This window comes from Perissodus microlepis, chromosome 20 (genome assembly GCF_051167445.1).
Source record: "Perissodus microlepis isolate ML-2025 ecotype Zambia chromosome 20, ASM5116744v1, whole genome shotgun sequence".
NCBI classification, from domain to species: Eukaryota; Metazoa; Chordata; class Actinopteri; order Cichliformes; family Cichlidae; genus Perissodus; species Perissodus microlepis.
In genome coordinates, this window is record NC_140480.1 from 35,577,483 (window position 1) to 35,605,329 (window position 27,847).

Sequence of the window (27,847 nt, forward strand, 5' to 3'; positions counted from 1 at the left end):
TTATCACAGACAGGTGTGTCCACATCAAAGAGCTCCTGGCTGCAGGTTACTTCAGATCATCAGCCTGAAGGTGCTTCAGGTGTTTGAAATGAGGATGAGTGCGAGTGCAGATCTAACGTCAGGGCCAACAGGGCAGAGAAAATAACAAATTTACCCCTTCTTCACAGGATAGGTCTTTAGCATCAGTTACCATGGTGATTTACCAGGAAAGACATGAGCCATCTTCACCGTCCTAGAATGACACTGGATGGCCACGAGTGCGTCTGATGTTTGGGATCAGTGTGGAGAATGACGAGACGTTTTCAGGTTGTAACAACTTTAATTTCCTGCCATGAACTTGATCACAAAAAGCCTTTCACATCACGAGGAGACAGAAAGAGCAGAAGGTTACAGAGACGATGGATGGCGTCCGTCTTCGCCTTCGCGAAGGGAAACCAAACATAACAAAGAGCGAGAATAAAAACTTGGATCAACTTTTCCCCCACAGTGATAAAAGCGATCAAACCTAACAATGTTCAGACAGAGCTATAATACAGAAACACTACAATACTAAAGGCCCCCCTCCCTCCCCGATATCAGCCCCCCACGTGACTGCTGAAGCCGAGGGCGCACGACCACGACGCACTAATGCCGACTTCTGTACACCCGCCCCTCCCCTGGGTCCGGTAACGGTGCTGTGTGAAGCCCCGCCGCGTCTTCAGCTCTTCACCTGTGCGCTGGACATTTAACCGACTCGAGTCCACATTCTGACTTCAGCCTCACATTCTTTATATTCCTGTAATAGCCAGAAAATAATTTTAATTTTACCTGTAAAACACCTGGGCTCTGTGAGGGCGGGGCAATGCTGCCTCATTTCCCACACTTGTTTTATTAACACGTCAGATATCATCAATACCGAGGTCGGTTTGGGCATTTAGGTCAAACATATATTTTATTATCATTATTATTATTGTTAGTATTATTGGCCAACAACGCACAGATAAATGCGACAAAGTTCCAAACAGCCAATTTGCTCGTCAGCAATCGCAGTTACAGTGCTTAAACAAAAGGGGGCGCTGATATCAGAGGGCAGGCTGGGATGTTCTCTCCTGGCTAATCATCATGAAGGCTGTGTGTGTGTGTGTGTGTGTGTGTGTGTGTGTGTGTGTGTGTGTGTGTGTGTGTGTGTGTGTGTGTGTGTGAGAGAGAGAGACAGAGATATGGACTTTATTATTTTTTAATGAACACTTTTCACAATAAAGGCCTCTGACTGTTCAGTAGAAGAAGACTTTTATTGTGAAACAACAGGAAGTGAGTTATCTGAGTTTACAGTTGTGGGTGTGATTACAGTTTAAATACAGGTAAATTAGCCCAGATTCAAACTCACATGAAGCCTGGTCCTTACTCATGTAACTGTACGCAAATACAGTGAAATTACCAGATATTTACAAGTATTTACTCTGTATAATTACTACGTTTCCTGTGGAAAAAAGCATATTTACTGTATATATTTACTCTGTAATGACATGAGAAATACTCGGGTAATCACACTGTAAACTCAAAAGAAAACAGGGTAACTATACTGAAACTGCGCTGTAATAACAGGTGTGCGTATCTTTGTGTATGTGCAGATCTTTGTTTGTGTGTGTGTGTAGCTGGTGGTGCTAACATCAGCCACCGATGCTGCTGTGTGGATTTTATCATACATTCTCTGAGTGGGAGTGGCGGTGCTGGTGGAGGGTCCCCACCCCCCGTGGACGCCAGCGACCCTTTGTTTGTCGGCCATGAAGCAGATGTTGGGCAGATTTACAGTTTTAATGATCCCGAACAGCCGTGCATGCTTCACGTGTCCCTCCGTGCAGCGCCGCAGGAAACCGTGTGAGGAATGTTGTCTGTGACAGAATGAGGCTCGTTTGGGTCGCCCGTCTCAGCGCGTTGACTCAACTTAGTTTTTAGTCTTTTTTCCTTCATTTTTGTTTAGCAGGTTTTTGGTTTTTATAAGAAATCTTAGAAAAATGTGACGCCTTGGAGAGGAGACTGAACGCAGCCATTAGCTCAACCATCACATCTGCAGAAGGAAACCTCAGAGATGATGTGCAGAGGTGTGTGTGAGGGGAACAGAGAGGTGAAAATGTGACTGGCCAAGTCGGACCAAACACAAGTGCTAAAGCGCAGCGACCTCAGTAAAAATGTGGGAAAAGCTGCGAGGACGATGGTCCAACAACAAAAACAGAACAAGTCTCAGATCAGGACCTGAGTGTTCAGCCACGCTTCGCCTCCTCGTGCACGACGGCGTCACACAGAGGGCTAAGCGACGCCACGGCACGAAGGCTCTAATCTAAGAACGTCACTGTAAACACGACTCAAAGACCATGAACGGGCTCGGCTATAAATATATAGAGACCTCTGACACTTGTGACTTTAATGCATCCAAATTTCACTTGCATTCGATGTTAGCTGCCGATACAAGTCGAGCGAGCACAAACCAGGCAGTCGAAGACGTTCCCACGAAGCCAGCGTCGGAAATAAAGGTAGTACGTGTAACATCCTGTTTTTCTAAACTGCTTTAAAAATGCTCAAAGTTAACTGGAGCATCACCAGGATGTGAAGAAACTCCACATCCAAAGCGTGCGTGCGCATGTATGGAGCGGTGAGCCGCGCTCATTTACAGCGTGAAGACACGTGCTGGTGAAATGCTGCCCCAGGTGGTGAAAGGGGGAATCACAACCAGTGCCGTTAAGTAGGAGGTTTTCGTGTTTATTAAAAAAAAAAGGCTTTATTTACACAGACAGGAAGTGAAGTTGGCAGGCTGCGTTTGGTGCTTCGGGTCACTCGTGTTACAGCTGCGCTCCTCTGGATGACCTCTTTGTTCGAGGCGTGGCTCGTGGGCGGAGCTTTAGCTGCGTTTCCCTGTTTAAACCTGTTTGAGTAGAAGAAGACTCCGAAGCCTGTGACGAAGGCTCCGCGTCGTAGCCTGGCAGCTGCGTGGCGGTGGCAGCCGTTTAAGACAAAGTTTTTATTGGTTTATTTATTTTATTAGAAATAAAGTTTGAGGTCATTTGTTTCTTTGCACATTCCTCTGAGGTCAGAGGTCAACCGACTCGAGCCAACTGACACATTTTCACCTCTGTGTGTGCTCCCTGGGATTTTCTGTGTGTGAGGAAAAGTAGGAAGAGGAGGAGGCGCCTGTCTGGAGCTGCTGTGATTGGAGGACAGGCGGTGATGTCGGGCTTTCCTCTCTCTGCCGGCTCCATGGACTCCGCACGGTCTCTTCTCCATCTGCTCTAGGTTGCCTGCAATGAGACGAGACACACCTGGATTATTGGCAGGCAACCCAGCACGCCACAGGAGTTCTTCATGTCTGCGGGGTGGAATGCCGCTCTCTCTTCCTGTTTCACACACGGCCTAAATTTCCCTCAACAAGGAATAAGTCCTGAAATACGGGATGCCAGGTTTTACGTGTCAGGACTGTTTTGGCAGCTTTTGGACGGAAGCTCTGCCGAGTGGTGGGCTGACCTCTGCGCTCTGTCGCTGCATCTTGTGCACGGAGCAGGACGCCGGCTCTTCTTCCCCCGACCCCTCACGCTCCGACTCGCGCTCCCGTTTCCCTGCGATGCCGCCCCGGGGGTGCAGGAGGAGTCCTGAAGGAAAAGGAGGAGATAAAGGTCTGAGCCGAAGCTGACGTGAAACACTTCAAATGCTTCCCGCCCGCGGCGTACCTGGGTGCTGAGGCACAGCAAACTCGTGGTAGAGTCGGCTGCTGGTGTTCTGGCTGGTGTCTGGCACTGAGTGGTATCCTGCATCTCACACACACACAAGCACACTATAAATACGACATCGTGCCACTAAACTGTGAATCTGACCTCAGTCCAGACAGGAAGCTGCGGCGTCTGATGGCGACGCTGTCCGTGTCATGTACCATGCTGCTGCAGGCGCTGATGCTGCTGTCCAACGCCGCTGGGGCCGGTCTGTTCTTCGCTGTCAAAGTTGAGAAGGATGCTTCCGCTGCCATTTCCTGTTGGAACGGGGCTCCCCGACACTCCGGGCGCTGAAGACCACAGAAGAAGACGTGACTCAACAACAGAGCTGCCAGAGCGGCTGGAAGCTCGGACTGTGTCCAGAGGCCTTACTGTGTGAACTGTTGGTCCCTGGGTGCTGCTCTCCAGGAGAATAGGCCATCATTCCTCCATTCCCGTTCCCGTGGGTGGACGGCACTGATGCCAGCAGACCTGAAAGACACGCACACACTTATTACTCGTAACTTTGATAATTTGAAAATGTAATAAATCTGAACACTGCTGCTACACGTCACAGACATCAAACTACTGCAGGTTATTCCATCACATAAAACCTGTTTGGAGGAGAAAAACACTCCTGCAGAATAAAAACTAGGTTCAGCTTTGAATTAGTTTTTTTCATGTGCATCTCTCTTGAACTCCTGAAGCTACGACGACTCAAACCTCTGGAAAGAATCACATGAGTGTGTGAACTGAAAGTTTGCGCAGCATGAAGATAGAACTTGGCCTCATTAAATATTCTAAAGTTACTGATAGCACCGTAGATAAAACCAGCCGATCGGTCTTCCTGGTGCTGTGGTTTAAGGCTAAAGTTTTATGTTCTCTGATCTCGTACCCAGTCCTCTGTATCGGCTCAGCTGCTGGTAGATCTGCTTCATCCTCTCGATGTTGAGCCGGCTCGCCTCTGCGTGGTGCACCATGGGCTTCGGGTAATGGACTCCAATGATGCACTTGGCCGCCGCCTGCACAGACTCTGGAGCGTTCCACGGGTCGTAGATGAACTTAGCAGGAAAACCTCGGAGGACAGGTAAGTATCGTCTGGAAGCAGATGGAGACATTAGACATGCTGGCTTCTGTCAGCACGAGGAGGGGTACAAAGTGCATTGGGGTGGTGGTGATGCAGGGAGGTAAAGGGTTAAGAGGAAAAAATGTCATGTCTGAATGTTTCGGAGCTACCGTCTCAGATATGAGCTGAAATGTGTGTTTCCAAACTTTAGCTGCTGCTGTGTGAAGAGCTGGCTGAGGTTTAGGCCTGCAGCCGGAGCACGCTGGTCTGCAGCCCTTCGTGCTTACAAGTTTTAAGGAAGTCAGCTGCTGCAGAACGAAGCTACAAACAAGCACAACACTGCACAGTAAGGCTACAGGACATGAGTCAGAAGCACTGCGGGCAGTAACCGTCGCAGGGCGCTCAGAGAGACGTTAATGCTGCCAAACGTGGTGGAAAACCAGGGGCTGTGGTCCCAACAACATTTACTGTCAGCTGGTGTGACGGCAGCCACGCCGCGCACACGCAGAGCGACGCTGCGAGAGCCAATCAGACTGCAGCAAGAGGTCAACATCTCACAACGTGCAGAAGATTCCTTGGACTGTCGTGGAAAGAGAGCCACCTACCTACTGCGCTTGGTCCGACCTTACCGAGTCCGAGGAGGGGACACAGGCGGGGCGGAGGAGAGGGGCGAGTGGAACTGTGGGAAGCGGCACAGTGGGGGCAGGCAGCGGTGCGGCCGTGTGGACGCACGCGTGCTCGACGGACGGAGAGCGCCGTGTCGTTAGAGACATCACTGCTGATTGGTGCCGCTAGGAAGACGTCTACTGCAACACGCCGTTAGAAAGCACAAAGTTTTGAGCCCACCCGCCCAACCCCTCCCACCCCACCTGGACCAGAGCCGGCGTACGGTGGAAAAGATCTGCCATCGAGCTTCCTGTCCGTCCATCGCTCAAAGCTCTTCTTCGGTTTCATTCCTCACAGCTGAACAGAAGAGGAAGCTGAAGTTCTCCTGAGAGCTCGCCGTTGATGACAGAAGTCCTCCGCCGTACCTCCCAGCTCTGGCCCCACCCTCCCCCAAACTTACCCCACCTCCATCCCCTTCAAACAGCAGTGGACTGAGAAAAGAGCTCAAATCTGCCCCCCCTTGCCCCTCAGACTGTGGTGGTTGTCTTTTAAGTGGTCAGTGGGCCCAAAGCCCCTGCTGACTGTCCTCTCCCATCGCCACAGCGCCATACTCTGGGCCGGCACACTAGGGAGCCCCCTCATTTCACCAAAAGGGACCACAACCCTTTTGCCAGGAAGATCCGCGACCTGCCGGCAGCACGCGAGCCGATGGAGGGCGGCGGGTGGCGTGGGCAATAAGGGCTTCCTCTTCTGTCATGTTTTAATCTTTGGTTTATAATCTTTGATGATGTAATCTTCAATCTGCTGTCCACATTTAGTGTCACGGCTTTGGATTTTCACCTCACACCTACACTGGCAGATATGCAGACATCTTTAAACATAAAGGGTGGAGCTGACTCTCCCTGCTGCATGTGGTTGGATGTTGGATGGATGTGACTGGGTGGATGATGGTCGGGGAAAAGCGTAAGCCTAGCCATGCGAGGGCTGCTTATCCTCTGCAGTCAGATCTGTATCTTTGATCTCGGCCTGTTTTTTACCCTACGTGACGCACATGTGCACTAGTGATCCACGCCATGTGTCTGAGTGAGCCAGCCGCCGCTCCGGCTCCGCCTGAGCCGGCAGGGCTGCATTCGCAAAAGCAGAGTGCCACTGAACATTTCACAAAGGGCCTGACGAGGGGCTTTGCCCAGCGCCTGGACAGTGGACCGGCTCGCGTGGCACGGCGCAGGTAACGAGTACCGGCGCCAATCGTGCTTCACTGCGATGGCAGAGCTACAGCTGGTCCAACGCCTCTCCTCACTACCCTCCGTGGAATGATTCATAACGCTCTACCTAACGAATGCAGGCGAGGCGTTTGCATTTCCCTACCAAGCGGTCAGAATCCCTTTTGACGAAATGAGACGCCACCGAGTCATAAACCTGCTCAGAGGGTGCCGCTGGGGCGCGAGTGCCTCAGGGCTGCACAGGTACATGAAACAAACCGCCATCAACAACGTCCATCCACGGCAGCCCCGGCTGGAAGCGCAGGCTGCACCTGGGTGGAGGGGCGAGAGAACGGCCAATCACCTTAAAAGCAATCAGCTACAATCTACGAAGGGGAGAGGGACCGCTGAACTTTCCCCCCCCAACCCCCAAAAATCACAAACAGAGTGGAAGGAGGGGGGAGGGGGGAGAGAGCAGCAGTAATGAACACGTTGCTGCAGGTACACGTCTACTGATGCATACATGTTCACAGTCCCTCACACACACACACACACACACACTGTGAGGTCGTTAGCATCCTGGATCCCAGACTAAGTGCTGAGGTGTGAACAGACAGCTACAAACAGCTGATGACACACAGACAAAGACGAGGAGGGAAGGACGCTGGTTTGTTGACTTACCCAAAGATCTGGACGTCCCCTTTATCCCCCCATCTCTCTCTCCCCCTCTGCTGTCTTCAGCTGACCTGTCCCTGAGCTGACTGTGTGTGAGACACTGACGTCATCAGTAACTGGCAGGTTCCATCAGGTGAAACAGGTGTTACTTTTAAAACAGGTAAATCTGTCTGTGCTTCCCCTGTGACTCACTGCTCTCCTCTGATGACCCTCAAGGCTCTAATATCTGTGCAGTCCTGAGAGACAGAGGGAGGAAGGGCGCCATCCAGGTGCGGGCTCAGCTGTTGGCACCAAGGGGCGATAGAAGGAAAGGTACCCACCTGATGAAGTCCCCGTTGGGGTCGGTGCGCCGGCCGAAGCCCACGGGGCAGTAGCAGTGGAAGAACTGCTGGAAGAATGAACTGCAGGACAGCCACATCCAGCTGCCCGCATTCACGCTCCAGTCTGCATCCAGCAGCAGCTCCTCAAACACCTGCAGCAGGTAACCACAGCCCATTAAAACAGGAAGTGCAAAAATAAGCCGACACCTGAGTGAGTAACATCACTTTGTTTTAACTCAGTTGTTTTTATTCCTTAAGCATGAACGGAAGTTACTGGCAAACGTGCCGAAATAATAAGGCCGACACGAAGAAGGAAAAACACCTACGACGTTAAACCCCGACGCACAAAAATAAAGGCAGTAATGCGGTCAGCTGTTCCCGTCTGATTCATCGGCATGTTTCAGTATCTGCACGTCACCGCACCATGACCGCTTTCCATGTGCTCACCTTCATTCCTTCCTCCCAGCTGATCCACAGGTCTCCTCTGGTGAGGAAGCAGGCCACGGCATGTCGGGCCAAGTGATGAATCCACCCCTCCTGCCTCAGCTGAGTCATGATGGCATCGATCCAGGGAAAGCCTGTCTTCGCCTCAGCCCACTTGGCGAGCGCCTCAGGATTTTTGTCCCAGGGAATGCGGACGCAGATGGGGTTTCCCTCCATCTTGTCGAAGCGTGGGTTGTTGGTGGCGGCGGTGTAGAAGAACTCGCGCCACAGTAGCTGTCCGTAGAGCGAAAGTGGAGGAGAGCTGTTCTTCTTCACCTGCATCAGTAGAAACATCACAAAAGCATCGGGTTAAAAGCGGTCGGGGGGTTAACTCTTTCAACCTCGGCCATCGTTTTTATAAAAGTGTTGACTTCAACGACGTTCTGTTGATCACAGCAGTCGGTCACCGTTCGACCGTCTCAGTGGGTTCAGCAGCACCGACCTGAGCCCAGCGGTGATGTCACCGCCCCTTCGGTGGGGCCTTCATGCCAATATTTCATCTCTGATGGTTCAGATCTGACCAATCAGATCACTGCATCTGGCAAGTGCACTCATAGCTCACACCTGCACTGATATGCAATGATCTGGAAATAATAAAATGATATTATTCCTCTTTGGGAATCGCCTTGTTGGGCCAAAAATCCCATTTCATGTCAAACTGCGTTATATTTGGCGTGTCTCATAGATTCACAGATAACGTGTTTGTGTGACAGCCTGCCTTCTTTAGTTTTAGCTTCTGATTCAAATGTGTTTGTAGTATTAGGTTGTGTCTGCACACAACAGGCACAACCTAACACTACAACACTGGTTCAGAATGATTCAGAGGTCAGAGTTTAACATTATAAAGACCTCTGGACAACTGTTGCTCAAGAGCACTTCAAAGATTACAGGAACGTTTGTGAAGAAATGAGGGGTGGCTCAAGACTTTTGCACAGCATTGTCTCGTCTTCCTACTCGAGCCTGCAGTGCCGTAAATATGGAGTTCATTCGTACAGAAACAGAGTAGCAGATGGGCTCTGCTTCATACACGTCCATAAATGAGATCATCGCTGCGGTGCAGTCGCACCGATGCTTCGGGGCAGCACAAATATACAACAGCAACATGCGAGTCTGACGCTGACCTTGCGGTACAGGTCGGTGAGCTTGAAGTAGAAGAGGCGGCAGGAGAGGCAGCCGAAGCGCAGGTACGGGCTGAGGCCTGTTGGGCTGGCCAGCAGTGAGTTGGCGTTCATCCTCGGACGCTCGAAATTCGCCACCCACGCCTGGAGAGAGAGAGGGAGAGAGAAAGGAGGGGAAGTAAGACGGCCACGTTAAAGTATTCACCAAATCACAGGCGGCTGGTTTGGAAAGCAGCAGGGAGTGTTTCACATGTCTGTGAACCTAGGGATGGGTATCGAAAACCGGTTCTTGTTGAGAACCGGTTCCCACTGTTTCAATTCCTTGGAATTGTTTGCCATTTTTCCAAACGATTCCCTTATCGATTCCAGTCACCCCGAATGACGTCACCACGTTGCGGAGCGTCATTTACCTGGCAGGAAACACGGCGGCTCAAACGCTCAAAAGTTTGGTTTTACTTTACGAGAACGGATGACAACAGGGCAACTTGCAATACTTGCAAAGTAGATATTTCATCTAAGGGAGGAAACACTACGAATATGCAAAAGCATTTGCTCTCAAAACACGCGATGACCTGAAATGAATGTCGTAATTTTAATTCTGCTCCGGACTCGTGAATCTCAACCCAGCAGCAGCGGTAACGTTTGCACGTCCTCTCCCGTTAATGCGGCAGGTAAATAATCAACTAACAGTGCATATTATGTTAGCGCGATCTGCCTTATCACAAAACCTGCCATTACTGTGCATTTAGGTGACCATGATGAGAGAGACAGAGTCTGGCTCAGATGCTGGCAGTTCTCGCTGCAGTCTACCGGTAGCGTCTCCTTTCAGGCCAGGATAGACGAATGTCACCGAGCAGTGACTCAGTTTGTGGTCAAAGGCTTGCACCCATTTGCCACAGCAGATGATTTTCAGAAAGTGAATGTGTTTAATTGTAGGCAGGGACATTACTGGATATTCTTGTGTAATTGCTACAGAATAATTTATGTTATACTTTGTTATTGCTACAGAAGAATATTTATTTTATTATTTTACATTTACTATTTTTTTTTCCTGGGGACACTGTGACACCCCATGGAAGAGCCGTAGGCTGGATCTCTTAAGATCTCACTGTTGGGTTTGTAAGGCCATGTTACTCCTAAATTTCTATCTTGTTCAAAGAGAAGATATAAAACAAAGTTCTAAGCTAATCGACCTTAGTGTTCTCCTTTTTTTTTAAAAGAATCGATAAAGAATCGAATCGTTAAACAGAATCAAAACTGGAATCGGAATCGTGAAAATCTTATCAATACCCATCCCTATGTGAACCTGAACAAAAGATGTTTTCGGACAGACAAGAACATGACAAGAAAAGAAAGCGAACAGTGTTTGTTAGAGCAGGGCGATATGGCCAAAAATATTTATCACGATATATATTTGAAAATTTGCGATAACACCCAAGAGACAAAATACAACTCCACAACTTTACTAGCGCAAAAAACCCATCCATTTATTTTCACTTAAACAAGCAGCTATTTTTTATGTGCATTAAAGCTATATAAAAATTTAACAGTGCAAATGCAAATTCCTTGCTGAAAGTTTAACCAAAAGGCATTTCCAGTAGAAATGGGCTGACATATCCTGAGCATAACCATGTATAATATCCACCGAAGTTAAAAAGAGCTGCTTTGCAACATTAAACTGCAGTGTGCCAAATAAAAACGTCAAATACGTATTTTTTGGACCATAAGCTGCACGGGAATATAAGGCACATTAAGCGAAACAAAGCAGTCAGATGAATCAAACTTTATTCAACTCATTCTTCTTGCTTCCTCCACTTCTGTACCATTGATTCATTAATGCTGTATTCTATCACAGCTGCTCTATTCCCATGTTGCTGCAGTATATTAATGACTAACCTCGTATTGTGGATGGATTATCTCAGTTGTTCTCCTGACTGAAGTTTGGCCCGTTTACAGCTTCCTGCCATGCGATTGCATTTGTCTCTAACCATCAGGAACCTTCACGTTAACTTTTATCGAGTGGAAAAGTGTTAGCGTTTATCCTCCAGCTTCACTGTGTTTGTTGTGCTAACATAGCTGTGTCGTTAGCGGTCACGTAGCACATCATTATACACCAGCTAGCCCAACTTCAGTAACCTTACAAACATCACTGCTGTTTAGTTTCCTGTCTTAATGTATGTTGGAAGTGACAGCAGAGCTGTACGTTTGAATTTGTTCAGAAATCTCTCAGTCAGAACATGCTATATCATGTTTAGGTAACTAGCAAAACTAGCGAGCTAACTTCCGCTAACTTCCTGCTAGCTTCTAACTCCGTTAAGTGTAATAAATCCTGTTTTCATGGATGCCTGGATGTTAAACTTAATTGTTACACCTGGTAAAGCAGCAACACTGATCATTTTATTAAAGATGAAAGAATTTAGACAGTTTTTAACTCTGATGCTGCAGTGTTCATTTGAGTTTGGACCTGAAGAAGACAGAGTTTAGGACCCAGATTACTCCCAGATTTACGAGCACCTTAGTCCGACAAATACGGCAATAACGACGGCCGCTTGCATGTTCCTTTCTCCCTTCTCATTCTCTGTCGCCGCCATGCTTTTTCGGCCATGTGCATATGAAAACAAAGGCACTGCGCATGCGCATTTTACCCACATTCTATCGCCATATTCCATTTTCTTATCGTTGCCTAACATTGTACCGGTATTACCGTGAACTGTATAATATGGCCCAGCCCTACTAATGTGTGTACTGAAACAGATGAGTGCGCGTTTCTTCTGTTGTGATGCTGAAGATCTTTAATCTGCCCAATCAAAGATAACAGCCAATGAAAACAGGAGCTGCGTCACTGAGAAGGCCTCAGCGCTTCTGCTGAACGTCATCCCCTCAGAGCTTTCTATGACCACAGCCCACCATCAGCTGCAGTACCCACCTTTCTCTCCAGGTGGCGCTCTATCCTGGTAAGAGCCTCGGTCTCTCCTCCTGGCCACACGGCTGACGGCAGCCCCTCCGTGTCAAAGCCTGAAAGAGACGGTTCACCTTCATCATTGTCCTTAGCAGGTCAACCTTCCATAAACACACACAGCCAATCAGAACTCGGCACCCCACCCACCTGTCTCCCATCCCAGACCTGCTGGATTACCTGAACCTGCTCGCTGTGCCTTTAAGTCACACCTGCACAGGTGAAATTTAAACCCAAGGTACTCAGAGACACAAAGAAAGACGCTTCGACTAGTTCAGGAACAAAAGAGCGATGCTCCGTCATTCCACGACCGCGTGGGTAAACGATCCCGTGGGTAAACGACCCCGTGGGTAAGCGACACCGTCACGATCCCGTGGGTAAACGATCCCGTGGGTAAGCGACACCGTCACGATCCCGTGGGTAAACGACCCCGTGGGTAAACGATCCCGTGGGTAAACGACCCAGTGGGTAAACGACACCGTCACGATCCCGTGGGTAAACGACCCCGTGGGTAAACGACACCGTCACGACCCCGTGGGTAAACGACCCCGTGGGTAAACGATACCGTCACGATCCCGTGGGTAAACGACCCCGTGGGTAAACGATCCCGTGGGTAAACGACCCCGTGGGTAAACGACCCCGTGGGTAAACGATCCCGTCACGATCCCGTGGGTAAACGACCCCGTGGGTAAACGATCCCGTGGGTAAACGATCCAGTGGGTAAACGACCCCGTCACGATCCCGTGGGTAAACGACACCGCCACGACCCTGTGGGTAAACGACCCCGTCACGATCCAGTGGGTAAACGACCCCGTGGGTAAACGACACCGTCACGATCCCGTGGGTAAACGACCCCGTCACGATCCCGTGGGTAAACGACCCCGTGGGTAAACGACACCGTGGGTAAACGACACCGTGTGTAAACGACACCGCCACGACCCTGTGGGTAAACGACCCCGTCACGATCCAGTGGGTAAACGACCCCGTGGGTAAACGACCCCGTGGGTAAACGACACCGTCACGATCCCGTGGGTAAACGACCCCGTGGGTAAACGACCCCGTGGGTAAACGACCCCGTGGGTAAACGACACTGTCACGATCCCGTGGGTAAACGACCCCGTGGGTAAACGACCCCGTGGGTAAACGACACCGTCACGATCCCGTGGTTAAACGACCCCGTGGGTAAACGACACCGTCACGATCCCGTGGGTAAACGACCCCGTGGGTAAACGACCCCGTGTGTAAACGACCCCGTGGGTAAACGACCCCGTGGGTAAACGACCCCGTGGGTAAACGACACCGTCACGATCCCGTGGGTAAACGACCCCGTGGGTAAACGACCCCATCATGTCACTTCTGTAACCTCTTGAGAACGAGCTCAGAGTAAACGTCTGATTGGTTTGAAAATAAAGACTGAAGATGATTTATTTTCATGTTTTATCACCAGATTAAAAAGTTCAATATTTCATTTCTGGACTTTTTTGACGTTATTGATCAGATCTGCTCAGATGCGGCCCGTCAGTGAACCTGCTGTAGGATGAAGCAGAAACCGAACCCACCGTGTCCTGACCTGCCAAACCCGAGGACGACTCGGACTGAGAGAGCGGCGTGGGCCTGACGCTACGACTCGCGACAGATTCAACTCTGAGTGAGGAGAAGCCATCAACGAGCACCAGAAGTTACTTAATTGGGATCAGATTAGAGTTATATTGGGCAGGTGTCCATCACTCTAAACGTGACCTGATGAGGTCAGTGAGCGGCAGCTGTGAGTGGCAGATGGAGGTGGAGCTTTGTGGAGCAGCAGGTTTCTTTGAATGGGGAGCAGACTGAGGATCAGCACGTTCATTCAGGAGCACAGAGCTCCTTAAATGTCTCAGGGTCAGGTGCTAGACAGCAGGTGCTCCACAGCAGGTGCTCCACAGCAGGTGCTTGCATGAATGGACAGAGACAGATGGCTTCACCCGACTCAGAGCTTTAAATTAGAGAGCAGGTGACAGGTTTGGGGTTTAATTATGGGAGGAGTTCTTCTTTCGGCATCAATCAGCTGACTGCAGTTTCTCCTTAAAGCTGAATGAGTCCAGAATCAGATCCACCAGGCTGGAAGCTCTTTTCCTGCATTTAAAACAGCTCCAGCAGAGGGCGCTGCAACAAGCGTTTCATGTCTGTTTGTGGAGCTGCAGAGGCCTTCGCTCAGGCTCGGTGCCCGGGTCACAGACAGGAACAAATAAAATATGACAATGAAGTCGAGGGACTCAGCAGAGAGGACAACTAAGCCAAAGCCCTGTTTGGGGTGGGCTGGTCCCTGTGGTCTGAGAAACAAATCAGTGTTTCAAAGTGAAAAAAGTTTCAGCCAAATATCTTTTACATTATTTCACTCCAGACACACACATCAGCTTTGGATGAACGTGCAACACTCAAGAGCTTCAAGCGTCACAGCTTCACTCAGGAGCCACGTTTAAGGCCTCCGGGCCCTTACTTTGATTTTAAAACTCTCTGGGACAAAACCTGCAGGTGTGAAAGCAGCAGCTGACTGACGGACGCTGTGCAGGAACGCCATCAAACTGCACTGAAGCTGTGATGCACACAGCTGCCACAGGGGGCGCTGCAGGCCCTGCTTAGCTACACTCAGTGTGAGAGAGTGTGCGTGTGTCTGTGAGAGTGTTTCTGTGTGTGTCTGTGAGAGTGTGTCTCTGTCTGTGAGAGTGCGTGTGTCTGTGAGAGTGTGTGTGTCTGTGTGTGTGTGTGTGATTTGATCATTGGTCGATCTTTATGGGCTCAAATTGTAGTCATAAATATTTTGTACTTGTAAATCAGGTTTGTATGTGTAAAAAGAATTTGTGTGTGAACAAAAAATACGTGTGAAACTCTATTTTTCTTCCTTTCATCTGATTGGTCAATGTCATGTCAATCACAAATTTAACAGTCCAATCAGAGAACAGATGGGTTTGGCTGTTGGAGGGGTTCTTTTTTTGAACTGCAGGTCCTTGAAGGGTGATACCGTTTGAAGCTGGAGGATCTCTGTATAAATATCCGATAGCAGTTAGGTCCCCTAACTTTCAGCAGCTGTTGAAAGGATAAAGTTGTGCTATATCAGTGGTTAGAAAGTCAGGGCTGACCCGGGACCATTGCTGTGAGTCACAGTGCGCAGCATAAAGGTCCTTTCACATCAGATGCAGGATGTGCTGCTAATGCTAACTGCTAACTAAAAGCCAAGGATCCAGAATGTGTTGCGCTGGCTGCTAAGCTCTGTGGGGTTTTACCTGTACTAGATGCACCTGCTCCTTGTCGTTTCTATCTCTGACTTTATGTCCTCTACAAGACTTTCAGTTTTTTTTTATCTTCAAATGTTCAATAAAAACATGTATGCTAATTCATAACAAAGAAAGCTTTGTAACTATCCCCACTAGTGAAGACTGTCATTTCCACAGCACTGCCCCCCCCCCCCCCCCCCCCCCGAGGTCTGCAGCACTGTTGAAAAGGCTCTGGAGGTCCCTGTATTAAGCACGTAAACCTGTGACACAAAAATCACCAAACTCGGACCACCACAGACTGTTTTCCTTCGGAAAACGCTGGGCTGGCATGTAAAAGGGCATTTATTCCCTTCAAGGACCTGAAGCTCCATAAAGCACCCCTCCAATAGCCAAACCCATCTGTTCTCTGATTGGATTGTTAAATTTGTGATTGACATGACATTGACCAACCGGATGAAATGAAGAAAAGTAGGGTCAAAATTCATACTTGTAACCTGAAACTTGAGTGCAGAATTTCACACGTATTTTTTGGCCACACACAGATCTTTTTTACGCACACACAAATTCTTTTTTACACATATAAATCCTGATTTACAAGTACAAAATATTTACGACCACAATTTGAGCCCATAGATCTTCGCCTGTTTGTTGTTGGATTTTGGTTTTAGGGCGTGGATGAATAAGTACACAGAGATTCTGATTGGTGCTTCAACTACAAGAAACGCTGTCGGCCATCTTTGTGGTTGTTTTCTCGTGAGTGTGTCTGATTTCTCACCAAGCTCCTCCAGCGAGGGGACGCCGTACTTGTCCCCGTGGTCCTCAGAGACGGGCGTGACGCAGCGCCCCATCAGCGTGTCCGTCAGCATCTCCACAGGCATCTCCGGAGGATCCAGCCGGCTGATCAGAGTCTGGAAACGCTTGTAGGTGAGCGGAGGCTGCCCGCCGTTCAGCTCGATGATCCTGCGGAGAAGCAAAGAGGAACCTCATGACACATGACCGTGATCATGTGACCTCAGGCTCCATGACGGTTTGAAACAACCTTCCCTGAATGTCCTTACAGCGTCGCTGTGTTCTCAAGGGTCCGCACCGTCGTTAAATAAAGCTCACTCACTTGTCAAGGTCATACAGGGTGTGCGATATTTTGACGATGACCTCCACGCCCGCCTCCATGGCCAGCTTCTTGATGGCGGCGTCTCTCTCCTTCCCAAAAGGCTCTGAGTCGTATTCAAAGGTCAGCCGGGAGATCTTCCACTCCTGAGAAACAGAGAGAGAGAATTCCCAACAGGCTGCGGGAGCAGCAGAGCAGAGCGCCCTGGTCACATGTCTGCCCTAACCCCGGAGTAGGATTTCCTGCATCTCACCTTAAAGAGCCGCGGGAACACGTTGGCTGGTTGGCCCCTGATGACGAAAAGGCGAGAGTTGAGCTTGCGAAGGCTGGCGTCCAGATCCTCCAAACACTGGAGAAGAAACCTGAGGAGAGACAGGAGGACAGAAACGAGACGCATGACAAAGCGAAAATCATTGACCCTCGTCTAGGACGGGAACCCAGGGATTCCCAACACCTGCGCCCCTGCCCCGCGAAGCTGGAAATGCCCTCTCAGAGTTATCCACTACAAAAACACTTTAGTAATAATTACAGCTCACAGGAAGATGTTGGATCCTACAGGTGAAACTCGCGCTTTTAAAACCCGACCCAGATAAAAATCATTTCGCTGTAATGAGACAGGCTGTGATCCACAAATCCTCTCAGCTGCCCCCTCTAGGGGGCGCCACAGCGAAACCCTGAGAAGTTTCTTGGTTTTTGGAAAAGAAAGCGTGCATTCATGTGTGTAGTGTCTGAAGCTGATGAGCTCTGAGGGCGTGCTGGGGTTCTGATCAGGTGTAACTGCAGGTCCAACAGACCAGACAGAGTCTGATCGTTACAGCTCCGTCCCCCTGTCTGACCCCATCGTTAAACCGCCAAAGCTCTGCCTGCTCCCAATCTGTGTGCGGCGGCACGTGAGCGCCTGCACACACTCAGCCAGGAGGTTTTATAATCACCGTCTGCTCTTTTTATAGCTCGGTTCAGTCTGCAGCCACTCGGGCCTCCGAGCAACATGATGCCTGATTTCAGGAGAATAAACCGGCCTGACGTTGACTTTACAACGAGCGCAGAAACGGCTCGACCAAGGCCGCAAAACCAGCGCAGTCATCAGATTCAGTCAGTCAAACGCAAAAGTTCCCCGGACCTGATGTCCAAGAACGACTGTGAGCGAGCTAAAGACGACGGTGTTCACACAGCACAGCGCTGTGGTTTCTCTGCAGTCGGCGCTCATGTGTGCAGCTTTGTTTCTGTCACAGGGACTCAGAGGCTCAGTGCAGCCCTCAGTGTGGCCTCCGTTATTCTGTGCCTGAATCCATGGAAGTGAAACACGTTCTGATCACTGAGGTTTCTGCGTTTTCAGATGGTGAGAATAAAGAGGACAATGACCAAAACAGTGAAGAGGCTACGTGCCCGAGTCCTGACTCTGAGCCACGCGTCTGCAGTCACAAAGACAAACGGCAGAACGGCGCCCCCTGGAGGAGGAACGCTGACAGTAAAACACTGTTCTGAGGAAATCCTCATTTCCATCTGACTGGATGAAAACCAGCCAGACGCTCGGCTCCTTCGTGCCATCAGCTGTTATGTGTGCGCACGTGAGCACCCTCATGAGCGTACATGTTCAGAGAGTGAACCTGTATGACCACGTGCACTCAAGCAGGCTGGTATCTTTGATGGGGAAGCTCGCACTGCTGCTCACGTACATGCTGGTGAAAACACAGGGAGGCGCTGTGTGTGTGTCACTGTATGCATGTGTGTGTGTGTACAGCCATCCTTATATAACTGTTCTGGCCTACATCTGTCAGAGCAGACACACTCAGCTTCGACCGCTCCACAACACAATCCCTTAGCCCAGTAACCTCATTCCTGTCTGAGCGCACACACACGCGCACACAGAGACACACACACACCTGTAATGAGTCACAGGCTGAATCGAGAGCAAATAGAAACACTGTCCTGACTGGATGAATTTGGTGCTTTGACACTTTCATGGAAAACTTTCAGCATAATTATCATGAAATAAATCCAGACGTTGTGTTTTCCCCGATTCCTTCAGCACGAGTCACTCTGCAGGCTCACACTTTAACACTTCAGCTGACGATTCAGAAGATCTGATCAGCTGGAGGCCTGAACGGCTCACAAACTGTAGAAACCTCATCAGGTGTTGGAGCTTTGTGCGTAACATCATTGTTGTCCAGGAGGTGTGAGTTGTAGAGCATTTGTTTCTCTGTCAGCAGTAACAGGAACACAGACACTACAGGAAGTCAGGTGACAGAGTGAACTCTGACCTGATCACTCTCATCCTCCATAGTCCGCTCAACGCCACAAACACGTTTACGAGCACAAAGACCCTCCCGCTGTGTTTGGGTGGGCTCATGTGCTGTAGTGCGTTGGCTGTATCTCTCCAGCTCTGGTTGGAGTTCCCAGGCTTGGTTCAGTAAGGATGAATTGTTTCAGAAACCTCTCAGTCAGAACATGCTATATCATGTTTAGGTGGAAGCTAGCAAGCTAACTTCCTGCTAACTTCTAACTCTGTTAAAAGTAATAAATTCTGGTTTCATGGATGCCTGGATGTTAAACTTAATTGTTACACCTGGTAAATGGCCTGTATTTGTATAGCGCTTTTACTAGTCCCCCCTAGGGACCCCAAAGCACTTTACACACCCAGTCACTCTCACATTCACACACTGGTGGAGGCAGCTACAGTTGTAGCCAGAGCTGCCCTGGGGCAGACTGACAGAAGCGAGGCTGCCATAGTGCGCCATCGGCCCTTCTGACCATCACCAGTAGGCGGTAGGTGAAGTGTCTTGCCCAAGGACACAACGACCGAGACTGTCCGAGCCGGGGCTCGAACCGGCAACCTTCCGATTACAAGGCGAACTCCCAACTCTTGAGCCACGATTGCCGGTAAAGCAGCAACGCTGATCATTTTATTAAAGATGAAAGAATTTAGACAGTTTGTAACTCTCAGTGATGCCGCAGTGTTCGTTTGACTTTGGGACCTGAAACAGACGGAGTTTAGGACCCAGATTACTCCGCGAGGCTCCAGACTACGGCAGCTGTAATGCTCCGACAAGCAATCAAGCGGTGTGGCTTCGTAGCTTAGCAACGTCATACTAAAACATTTTTGACAGATTTCTGCGTGTCGTGTGCTACAAAATCGGTTCGCGGTCAGTAAGCACAACCAGAATTCATACATAAGGCTCACTGTTGATTTGGGAGAAAATTAAAGGATTTTAAGTGTGCCTTATAGTGTGTAAAATACGTTCTACAGAAGATACGATATGGATTTTAGGCCATATCGCCCAGCTCTACGAGCACCATCACAGACCTGAAACAGATCAGGACTCACTCCGGAAAGCTTCGCAGCCCATAAGCAGCAAGTCCAGTTTGACAGTATGGCAGCTGTGTTTGACGAGTAGAGCTCGTTGGCTCTTCATCAGGGAGAGGGAGACTCAGGCCTGACGGAGTAGCCGCCAGCCTCGCTCAGAGGGAATGCTCGGCATGCCCGACGCTTACGTAGTTTAACAGACTGTTATTTAGTTTGATGCTCCTTTATCTTTTCCTGCTCCTCCAGCATTGATCAGCTGTGTGAACGATTGAATAACAGCCACGTGGGAAAGCCTCCCCTCATGCAGGTCACCATCACATAACCGCTCATAAGTTTACCGCACTGGCACACTAACCTACATGTCTGCACAGACTCTCACATTTCCCTGAAAATGGCAAAATATCTGGTCCCACATTAACAGGCCACTGCTCAGCCTCTGCACTCACACGGCGCTGGTGCACGCTGACTGCTCCGCCCCTTCGGTCCTTCGCCAACCAAGCAGAACCAGAACCGAGCGGGAAACTTGAGCACGTTCGAGGACTTTGAAAACAAGTGTCTGAGCCTCTTACTGTGAGGATGATGGTAATGTCAGAAAAATCTCCATGATCATCAGAAAAATAAAAGCCTGTAACAGAAACGTATCCATAAAAATGAGTCCATATACAAAATGTGACACTTTCTTTACTGTTTATAGATTTAATCTTAGGAAGACCCCCCCCCCCCCCAAAAAAAACCCCAAAAACGTCCACTTACATCCTGGACTTTTAGGGATGGCGTGACTTTTTACACACATTTAGATATAAAGGGAACTTTAACATGAGCCAGTTGTGACTGATTAATAAATACAAAGAGGACTGTAGTTAAATGAAAGCTGCAGAACGGGTCGTGGATGTGCCGGTGGGTTTCTGGCTGAGCACAGCAGCAGGGGAAGCAAAGCTGAACAGTCCAGAGAACCAATGCCAACAAATAAAGAGTGAAATGTGGAGCAGAGCAGCAGCAGAGCAGGAGTGAGCTGAAGAGAAGGAGGAGAGGAGCCGAGCCGCGGAGGAGCAGTGTGAATGAGACGCTGCAGGCTGGTGAAGCGGAGGCAGACAGTGCGAGAAACGTTCACCGTTTTACAAAAGTGAATTTAATCCAGTGTTTCTCTGTACAGCTGTGACATCCCTCTGAAAATGCAGCAGCTGAGCGGTTAACTCCGTTTTTACACTTGCTTTATTTTAGTTATCCAAAACATCCAGACTCTTCTTCTACAGCACTTAAACATACAGAGTGTAAAATCTCTCAGCAGCTCAAGTGCATAATTCAAGCTATGGTGGCTGCTACAGGACAAACATGTTTTAGTCTGACACGTTAAACTTGGCCCTTTAATGACCACCGGCGTGCTTCTGAATCTGGATCCACCCCCAAGTGTTTTTCCCGGATGTGTAGGCTGGCAGTCTGCTGTTTACCTCAGCTGTCAATGCACGTGAGCAGCGTCCATCTTTATCTACACAGTCAGAAGCTCACTTCTGACCAATGACAGCGATACTGAGGTGAGCTTTTGAGGACTCGCTGAATCAGTAAGCACTATTGTTAGCCAGCGTTAGCCTCTGTTAGCCAGCGTTAGCCTCTGTTTGCCCGCGCTAGCCTCTGTTTGCCCGCGCTAGCCTCTGTTAGCCAGCGTTTGCCTCTGTTCGCCCGTGCTAGCCTCTGTTGGCCAGCGTTTGCCTCTGTTAGCCAGCGTTTGCCTCTGTTAGCCCGCGCTAGCCTCTGTTAGCCCGCGCTAGCCTCTGTTAGCCCGCGCTAGCCTCTGTTAGCCCGCGCTAGCCTCTGTTAGCCAGCGTTTGCCTCTGTTTGCCCGCGCTAGCCTCTGTTTGCCCGCGCTAGCCTCTGTTTGCCCGCGCTAACCTCTGTTAGCCAGCGCTAGCCTCTGTTAGCCAGCGCTAGCCTCTGTTAGCCAGCGTTTGCCTCTGTTCGCCCGTGCTAGCCTCTGTTGGCCAGCGCTAGCCTCTGTTGGCCAGCGTTTGCCTCTGTTAGCCAGCGTTTGCCTCTGTTAGCCAGCGTTTGCCTCTGTTTGCCCGTGCTAGCCTCTGTTTGCCCGTGCTAGCCTCTGTTAGCCAGCGTTTGCTTCTGTTAGCCAGCGTTTGCCTCTGTTAGCCAGCGTTTGCCTCTGTTTGCCCGTGCTAGCCTCTGTTAGCCAGCGTTTGCTTCTGTTAGCCAGCGTTTGCCTCTGTTAGCCAGCGTTTGCCTCTGTTAGCCAGCGTTAGCCTCTGTTAACCAGCGTTAGCCTCTGTTAGCTGGCTTTAGTGAAACTGTTGGACTCAGACTCTTACTGAATAAACTTTCATAGGATTTGAGAATATAATCAAACTGTTTATTGGGGGAAAGAGTGACTTCTACGATACTACAGCCGAATATTAGCTGCTATAATGTTAGCTTGTAACCAGCAGTGGTTGTTCAGCTGGCTCTCTGGAGACGGGAGGATCACATGTCTAATCTGCAGACAATAAGTAATTGTGACAATATGGAAAATAAATGAGCAGGTTTGAACTGGTCTTTGTGTGTTAGAGCCCTGACTTCAGCTCAAGAGATGAGGCTTGAGGTGAAGAGGATGACGTTTTATCCAGATGTCTGTGCAGGCTCGTCATCCAGGTCATGGGGATCTAAGGAGCTGCAAAAGAAAGTGACTGGACTTCAAGTTTCTTGAAGACGTTTAATCCAACAATAAAATATATGATCCTTTAGTCTGAAGATGGCACATGAAGCCTACGACCTCTCCTCCATCACCTCTGCTGGATGGTCAACATTATTAGTGAGAAGGGAGACGTCCTTCAAATATGGTGGGGGAACATGGCGGCTTCCACACACTGCCAAGTATTTTGCATATATTAAATATACGTTGAATGAATCAGTTTGTTGGGAGAATAATTACACGCTAATCTATGTATAATTATGAGCACAGGATCCTTCTTCTCTTAAATATGTGATTGACACATGTTTGTTATAATCTGTGTTTATTGGTGGAAAATATAAAAACCTTTATGATCTGTAAAGAAGTCGTTTGTAAAACTGATTTAAGTGTTTATTCTGTCAAATCTTAGGACGTTTCAGCTTAGTCTGGCTTGTTTAAGTGAAGCTTGCAGCACAGATTAGATCTGGGTTAACAGTAACCTACATCTCAGGCAGCTCTCTGGTTTCAGCGTATGTTATCCAATGCGATCATCTCTGACCTCTATACGACGTCCTGCAGCACACAGAGGATGTGGGTCGGGAACACAGAATGCTTCAGAGGGTTCTGTTCCATCAAGTTTACTTTCAAACATGCTCATTCAGGAGACGGAGCCATTTAATCCCGGTGTGACTCGAGGTTTCAGGTAAAGATAACAAAGCTAATGGGATGATGGGCTGCCATCACAGAGCTGCAGGTGTCACAGCAGCTGAACAGACATCTGCTGGCTCTCATTCATCGTCTCCCAAAGCAGGACATTAAAGCTCAGAGCAGCTCATAATAAAAGGCTTCAGCGACGGCGCACTTCTAAGCCACGGTCTGCAGATTTAGTTTAAGACGCGAAAACAAAACCTCAACAAAATAAGCTTCTCCCTTCAGAGTCCACATCCCCTCAGCTGCAGCACAACCCTGCGAGTCCTTCTGCTTCTCCTCCTCTTACGACTGACTCAGAAAAACCTTAAATGTGTTTGTTGGTCACATGAACAGAAATGGCAGGAAATCGCAGATTTTAGCTGTAACAACCCAAACTCACTGCTGTTCCCTCTGCTGCCCTTTGGAAATTCTCCAGGTTTTCATCCCAGGTCCCTGCATCCTGTCTCAGATTCAAGGCAGACTTTGATGCCACGCGATCATAAAGTGAATATTCAACACAGGAAAGTACGACAGAACTGGTGTCTGAAAATAAGAATACCTGTCTCACTGGCATCAAACACACCATCAGGGCGACCGTGGCTCGGGGCGTTGGGAAGCTCAGCTGTAACCGGAAGGTTGCCGGTTCGATCCCCCTGCAACACACTTCACCTACCGCCTACTGGTGATGGCCAGAGGGGCCGATGGTGCGATATGGCAGCCTTGCTTCTGTCAGTCTGCCCCAGGGCAGCTGTGGCTACACCTGTAGCTGCCTCCACCAGTGTGTGAATGTGAGAGTGAATGAACAGTGGAATTGTAAAGCGCTTTGGGTGCCTTGAAAAGCGCTATATAAATGCAATCCATTACTATTAGCAGTTTCTGCGTGGACTCTAAACTCCATCTTTTATTAATATTTTTTCGTTTTTATTAGTTTGAATGAAAAATGTCCGTCCGGGAATTTCTGGAAAGTTTCTGGAAATCCACGAGAAACAGTCACAGAGCGTCACCCATGTGCACTTCCTGTCTCGATGCCGACACCGCTGACCAGTTTACACTTTTAGCATTGCAGTCAGCTGGATACGAGCGGGTCACTGCCTTCAGGGTGGATCGTGCTGCGCGGCGACCACAAATAGCAGTTCAACCCCGCCGGTCTGCACGTGAAGCCGAACGGCGGGCAGCTTGGTCTGACCACACGCAGCCTGGACAGCGATCCTCTAACCTACTTCTGCTGTAACCTGCTCATCGCGCCGGCTGACCTCCTTTCCCAGGATTATGCAGAAGTGAGCGACTGTGAAAGCAGCTGAGCGGGCGTCTCCGGGTGAAAGCCGGCGCAGAGAGACCACCGACCCACGGAAAAAAAACGCCTGCCGTTAAATAAAACTCATGTGACTGACATCAGAGAAACGCTGACATCATGCTGCGCCTTAAGGATCTGCAGCTTCGCCCAGCACCGGTCTGCTCATTTCCTCCTGCTGGACTCATAACGACAGGACCACCAGATCGTCATGGAAACACGTCAAGTTTGTCAAACGCACGCGGAACAACGAGCAACATGATTCCAACACCTCTGCTGTTATCAGGAAGGATAAAGAGATGATTTCTGTCTTTACTGAAGACTCAGCGAGATGATGCTCCGCAGAGAAGCATGAAGTGCTCCTAAACAACACGCCGCTCTCTCGCCGCGTGTTTCTCAGTAAAGACATGAATGATGGAAAAACAGAAACTATTTAAAAACATCCATTTTAAACTCAGTTTCAGCATCAGATCATTTGAAGTCCAGTTAACTTGACTTTAATGGTTAAAATCGCGTCCTGATAGGATTCAATAACAGATTAATAACTGATAATCTGATTGTAACTTAAATCCTCTTACCTCCACCTGTTGACCCCGACGTTGGACGAGCCCGCGAACCACGGGTCCAGGAAGTAAACGCACCGCACCGTGGACGCCCCTTGGACTGCCTCCCGCAGAGCTGGGTTGTCATGGAGACGGAGGCCCTTCCGGAACCAGTGGATGGAATTTAGGGCCATTTTATTCTGAAAGTAAAGAGGAAACAGGAAGAAGCTTCGGTGAGTCTACTGAACTGAGCGGTGGAAGGCGCGTCTCGGCGAGCAGTGGCGTGGGATGGGCCCACAATAGAAGCAGGCTTTTATTTTCTGCTGTGGGTAGAAGCAGTCACAACAAGCTCAAAGCACAAGGTTAAAAAATCTTCAAACCTTTTCCTGTTTCCTCACTTCCTGTCGTACCTCATAATCTGATATTGAGCTCGGTGAGTGCAGCTCACTCATCACAGAGTTCTACAACCAATCAGACTAAAGAGCTGAAGGACGGGCAGCACCGACCCCCTCCATCGCACCTGTCCCACAGGTGCTCGCAGGATCTGTCAGCTGCGAGAGAAACGGTGAGCAGAGTGTTTACCTGCTGAGAACTTAACCCGATTACTGACACTGAAACATCAAAGCAGCAGGTGAGCTTTACCTGCAGCAGACAACTTTTACTGCCTTTTGTTTCATCTGAGCTCGTCTTCAAAGGTGAACTCGCCGCGCTCAACAACAACTCAGCGCCTCGAAGATTCACGACAGACTCAGAGCGCACACAGAGCTGTGAGACATGGACGCATGGTTAGCGTGTGGTGTTTGTCTCCACACCTGGACGTTTGCTGCACGCCTAACACTGCACACCTGTTTATCACACACACGCCATTATTTAGAATAAACTTTCAGGTGTTCAGAGTCAGGTGACCCAGGTTGGTGCTCTGACCAAACCTCGTCCAGCCTGATCATTCACTGGTTTCTGATTGATTTTTGGAAAAGCGCCGTGTCCTCAGCTTTTCTGTCTGTGTGGACAGTTTAGAGAAGCACAGCTTGTATTTGGCTCAGGTGTTAGAAAGCTCCACCCACCATGAGGTGACCTCATTCTTTTGAAATGTTCACCTGTCACAGAAACACGCTGGTGCTGATAAGCTGGGAGGAGGACACTTCCTGCTATCTGCTTGCTGCTAAAGCTCCACGGCGTTCAGGACTTCCTGTTACCTTTGATGCACCTGCTCGTTGCACTTGTCACCAGCCAATCAGGTCCGCTGACACATTCTGTGGCAACGCCTGCCCTGCGGCGTCTGAAATAGCAATGACAGTCAGTTTGCCTGGCACCGAGCGACTGCCCGCAAGCCGGCAAACAGACGCGAGGGGCGCCTGTGATGTACACAGTGTCATCAGCGTGGAGCAGATATTTCAGCCAATCACCAGCTGGAGGCTCGCTTCAGAGGAGGAGTGTGGTGGGCTCATTTTCACTGAAGACACAGTTTTACAAAGATGTGTTTCTTTGTTTTTTAAATATTTTGAGTGTTTTGTTTTTTTTTCCTGTTCTGCATGAAAAACATACAGACGACACCAAACACCAGGAAACCAGAGCAGCCAATCATCGCTCAGTGAGTCCAGACTGCTTCCACGCAGGCTGATTTGAAATAAACGTACAAAGACAAAACTGAGTTTTTAACTGCTGAAACTTATTGAGGTCAGATGACAAGCCAAGCTGACCCCTCCCCCAGCTTTAAGCAGCATCATCACACTTTCAATATCAAGAATATTAACAATGATGACGACAGTCCCAGGGTGCACCTGGGTGAGGGAGTGCCGCTGGGCTGCAGGTCGGAGCTCCTGCTGCTCCTCCTCAGCAGCAGAGGAGACGTTCCTCCAGATGTCCCAAACACACTAAGATTATAATCTGAGCCTGGTCTGTAAACTTTCCAGCTGTGCTGCGGGTCTGCACTATGTGCGGCGGGTCTGCACTATGTGCGGCGGGTCTGCACTATGTGCGGCTTCAAGGATCATCTCTGGGGCGAACCTTCTCCTGTGCAACCCGCAGCGCCGCTCCGACTTCTTCCTAACAACAACACAAACTTCCCACTGACCCACTTTCCCCCCACTCAATCAAACCATCAGCACACCGACCCCCGATCAGCACACCGACCCCCGATCAGCCAGCACAGGAAGCTACTGGTTCAGAGATCAGCTGTGGGATCAATCCTGGGATCCAGATTGTGATGACTGCGGTCAAAGCTCCGCTCTTGTGATTAGTCGGCGGATCTCAGACGTTTCTGACCTTTAGGATGTCCAGCGGCTCCAGCCTGAACTTCTCATCCTCACACTCAGCCCACGCGATGAAGATGAAAACATAAACGCTGAAGCTTTCGGCACGCCAACAGGCTGAGATGTGTTCACGGACTCTCCAAATGGAAATTAGGTCACGGAGTTTTTTTGTGAATGGGCTCTCCGCCTCAGCGCAGCTCCGGCTGAATAAAACCGGTGCGAATCCAAACCACATTCACCTGCCCCTCACACACCGGGGAGACCCCCCACACACCTGCCCGGGACGGCACACCCGATACGGCCCCAGAAACGGGGTCACCGGAGCGGAGTTTATGTAACCGGTGGCGCTGTTTACGCCGACCTCCGTCTCCCCCCAACCCGCACCCACCCGCTCACCTTGTGCTGGCTCCCCGGAGGTGACATCTATGTGAGGCCCAGGGACGGGAGCATGTCTTCGGGCAGAGCGGGGAGCTGTGCCGGGGTATAAGTGTTTGCGCGCCGGGTCCCTCTGACTGTCTGCACCTCGAGCCGCTGCTGCGCTACTTTGTTTCATAACACTTTGGCTCAGTGCGCATGCTCCGCCCTCTTACCCACAGCTCAGGCTGCGTTCATGGAGC

At 49.7% G+C, this 27,847-nt stretch overlaps 1 protein-coding gene across 2 annotated transcripts; it reads right to left on the reverse strand.

The window, feature by feature from the left end:
• Window positions 1-299: 299 nt before the first annotated feature.
• LOC146365084 (cryptochrome-1-like) lies at window positions 300-27,796 on the reverse strand. Of its 2 annotated transcripts, none has more exons than XM_084915891.1 (15): window positions 27,627-27,796; window positions 25,015-25,178; window positions 16,755-16,863; window positions 16,505-16,647; window positions 16,169-16,353; window positions 12,113-12,201; window positions 9,190-9,330; window positions 8,033-8,344; window positions 7,586-7,737; window positions 4,612-4,814; window positions 4,110-4,208; window positions 3,899-4,027; window positions 3,699-3,782; window positions 3,496-3,620; window positions 300-3,272 (listed from the first exon to the last, which is right to left on the reverse strand). In XM_084915891.1, exons 1-15 carry the CDS (start codon window positions 27,651-27,653, stop codon window positions 3,264-3,266), a joined length of 1,971 nt encoding a protein of 656 aa, XP_084772017.1. In that variant the 5' UTR covers window positions 27,654-27,796; the 3' UTR covers window positions 300-3,263. The 2 variants fall into 2 exon arrangements, with proteins under 2 accessions (XP_084772017.1, XP_084772019.1); XM_084915893.1 differs by having other exon boundaries at window positions 3,699-3,776; window positions 27,627-27,795.
• Window positions 27,797-27,847: the final 51 nt, after the last annotated feature.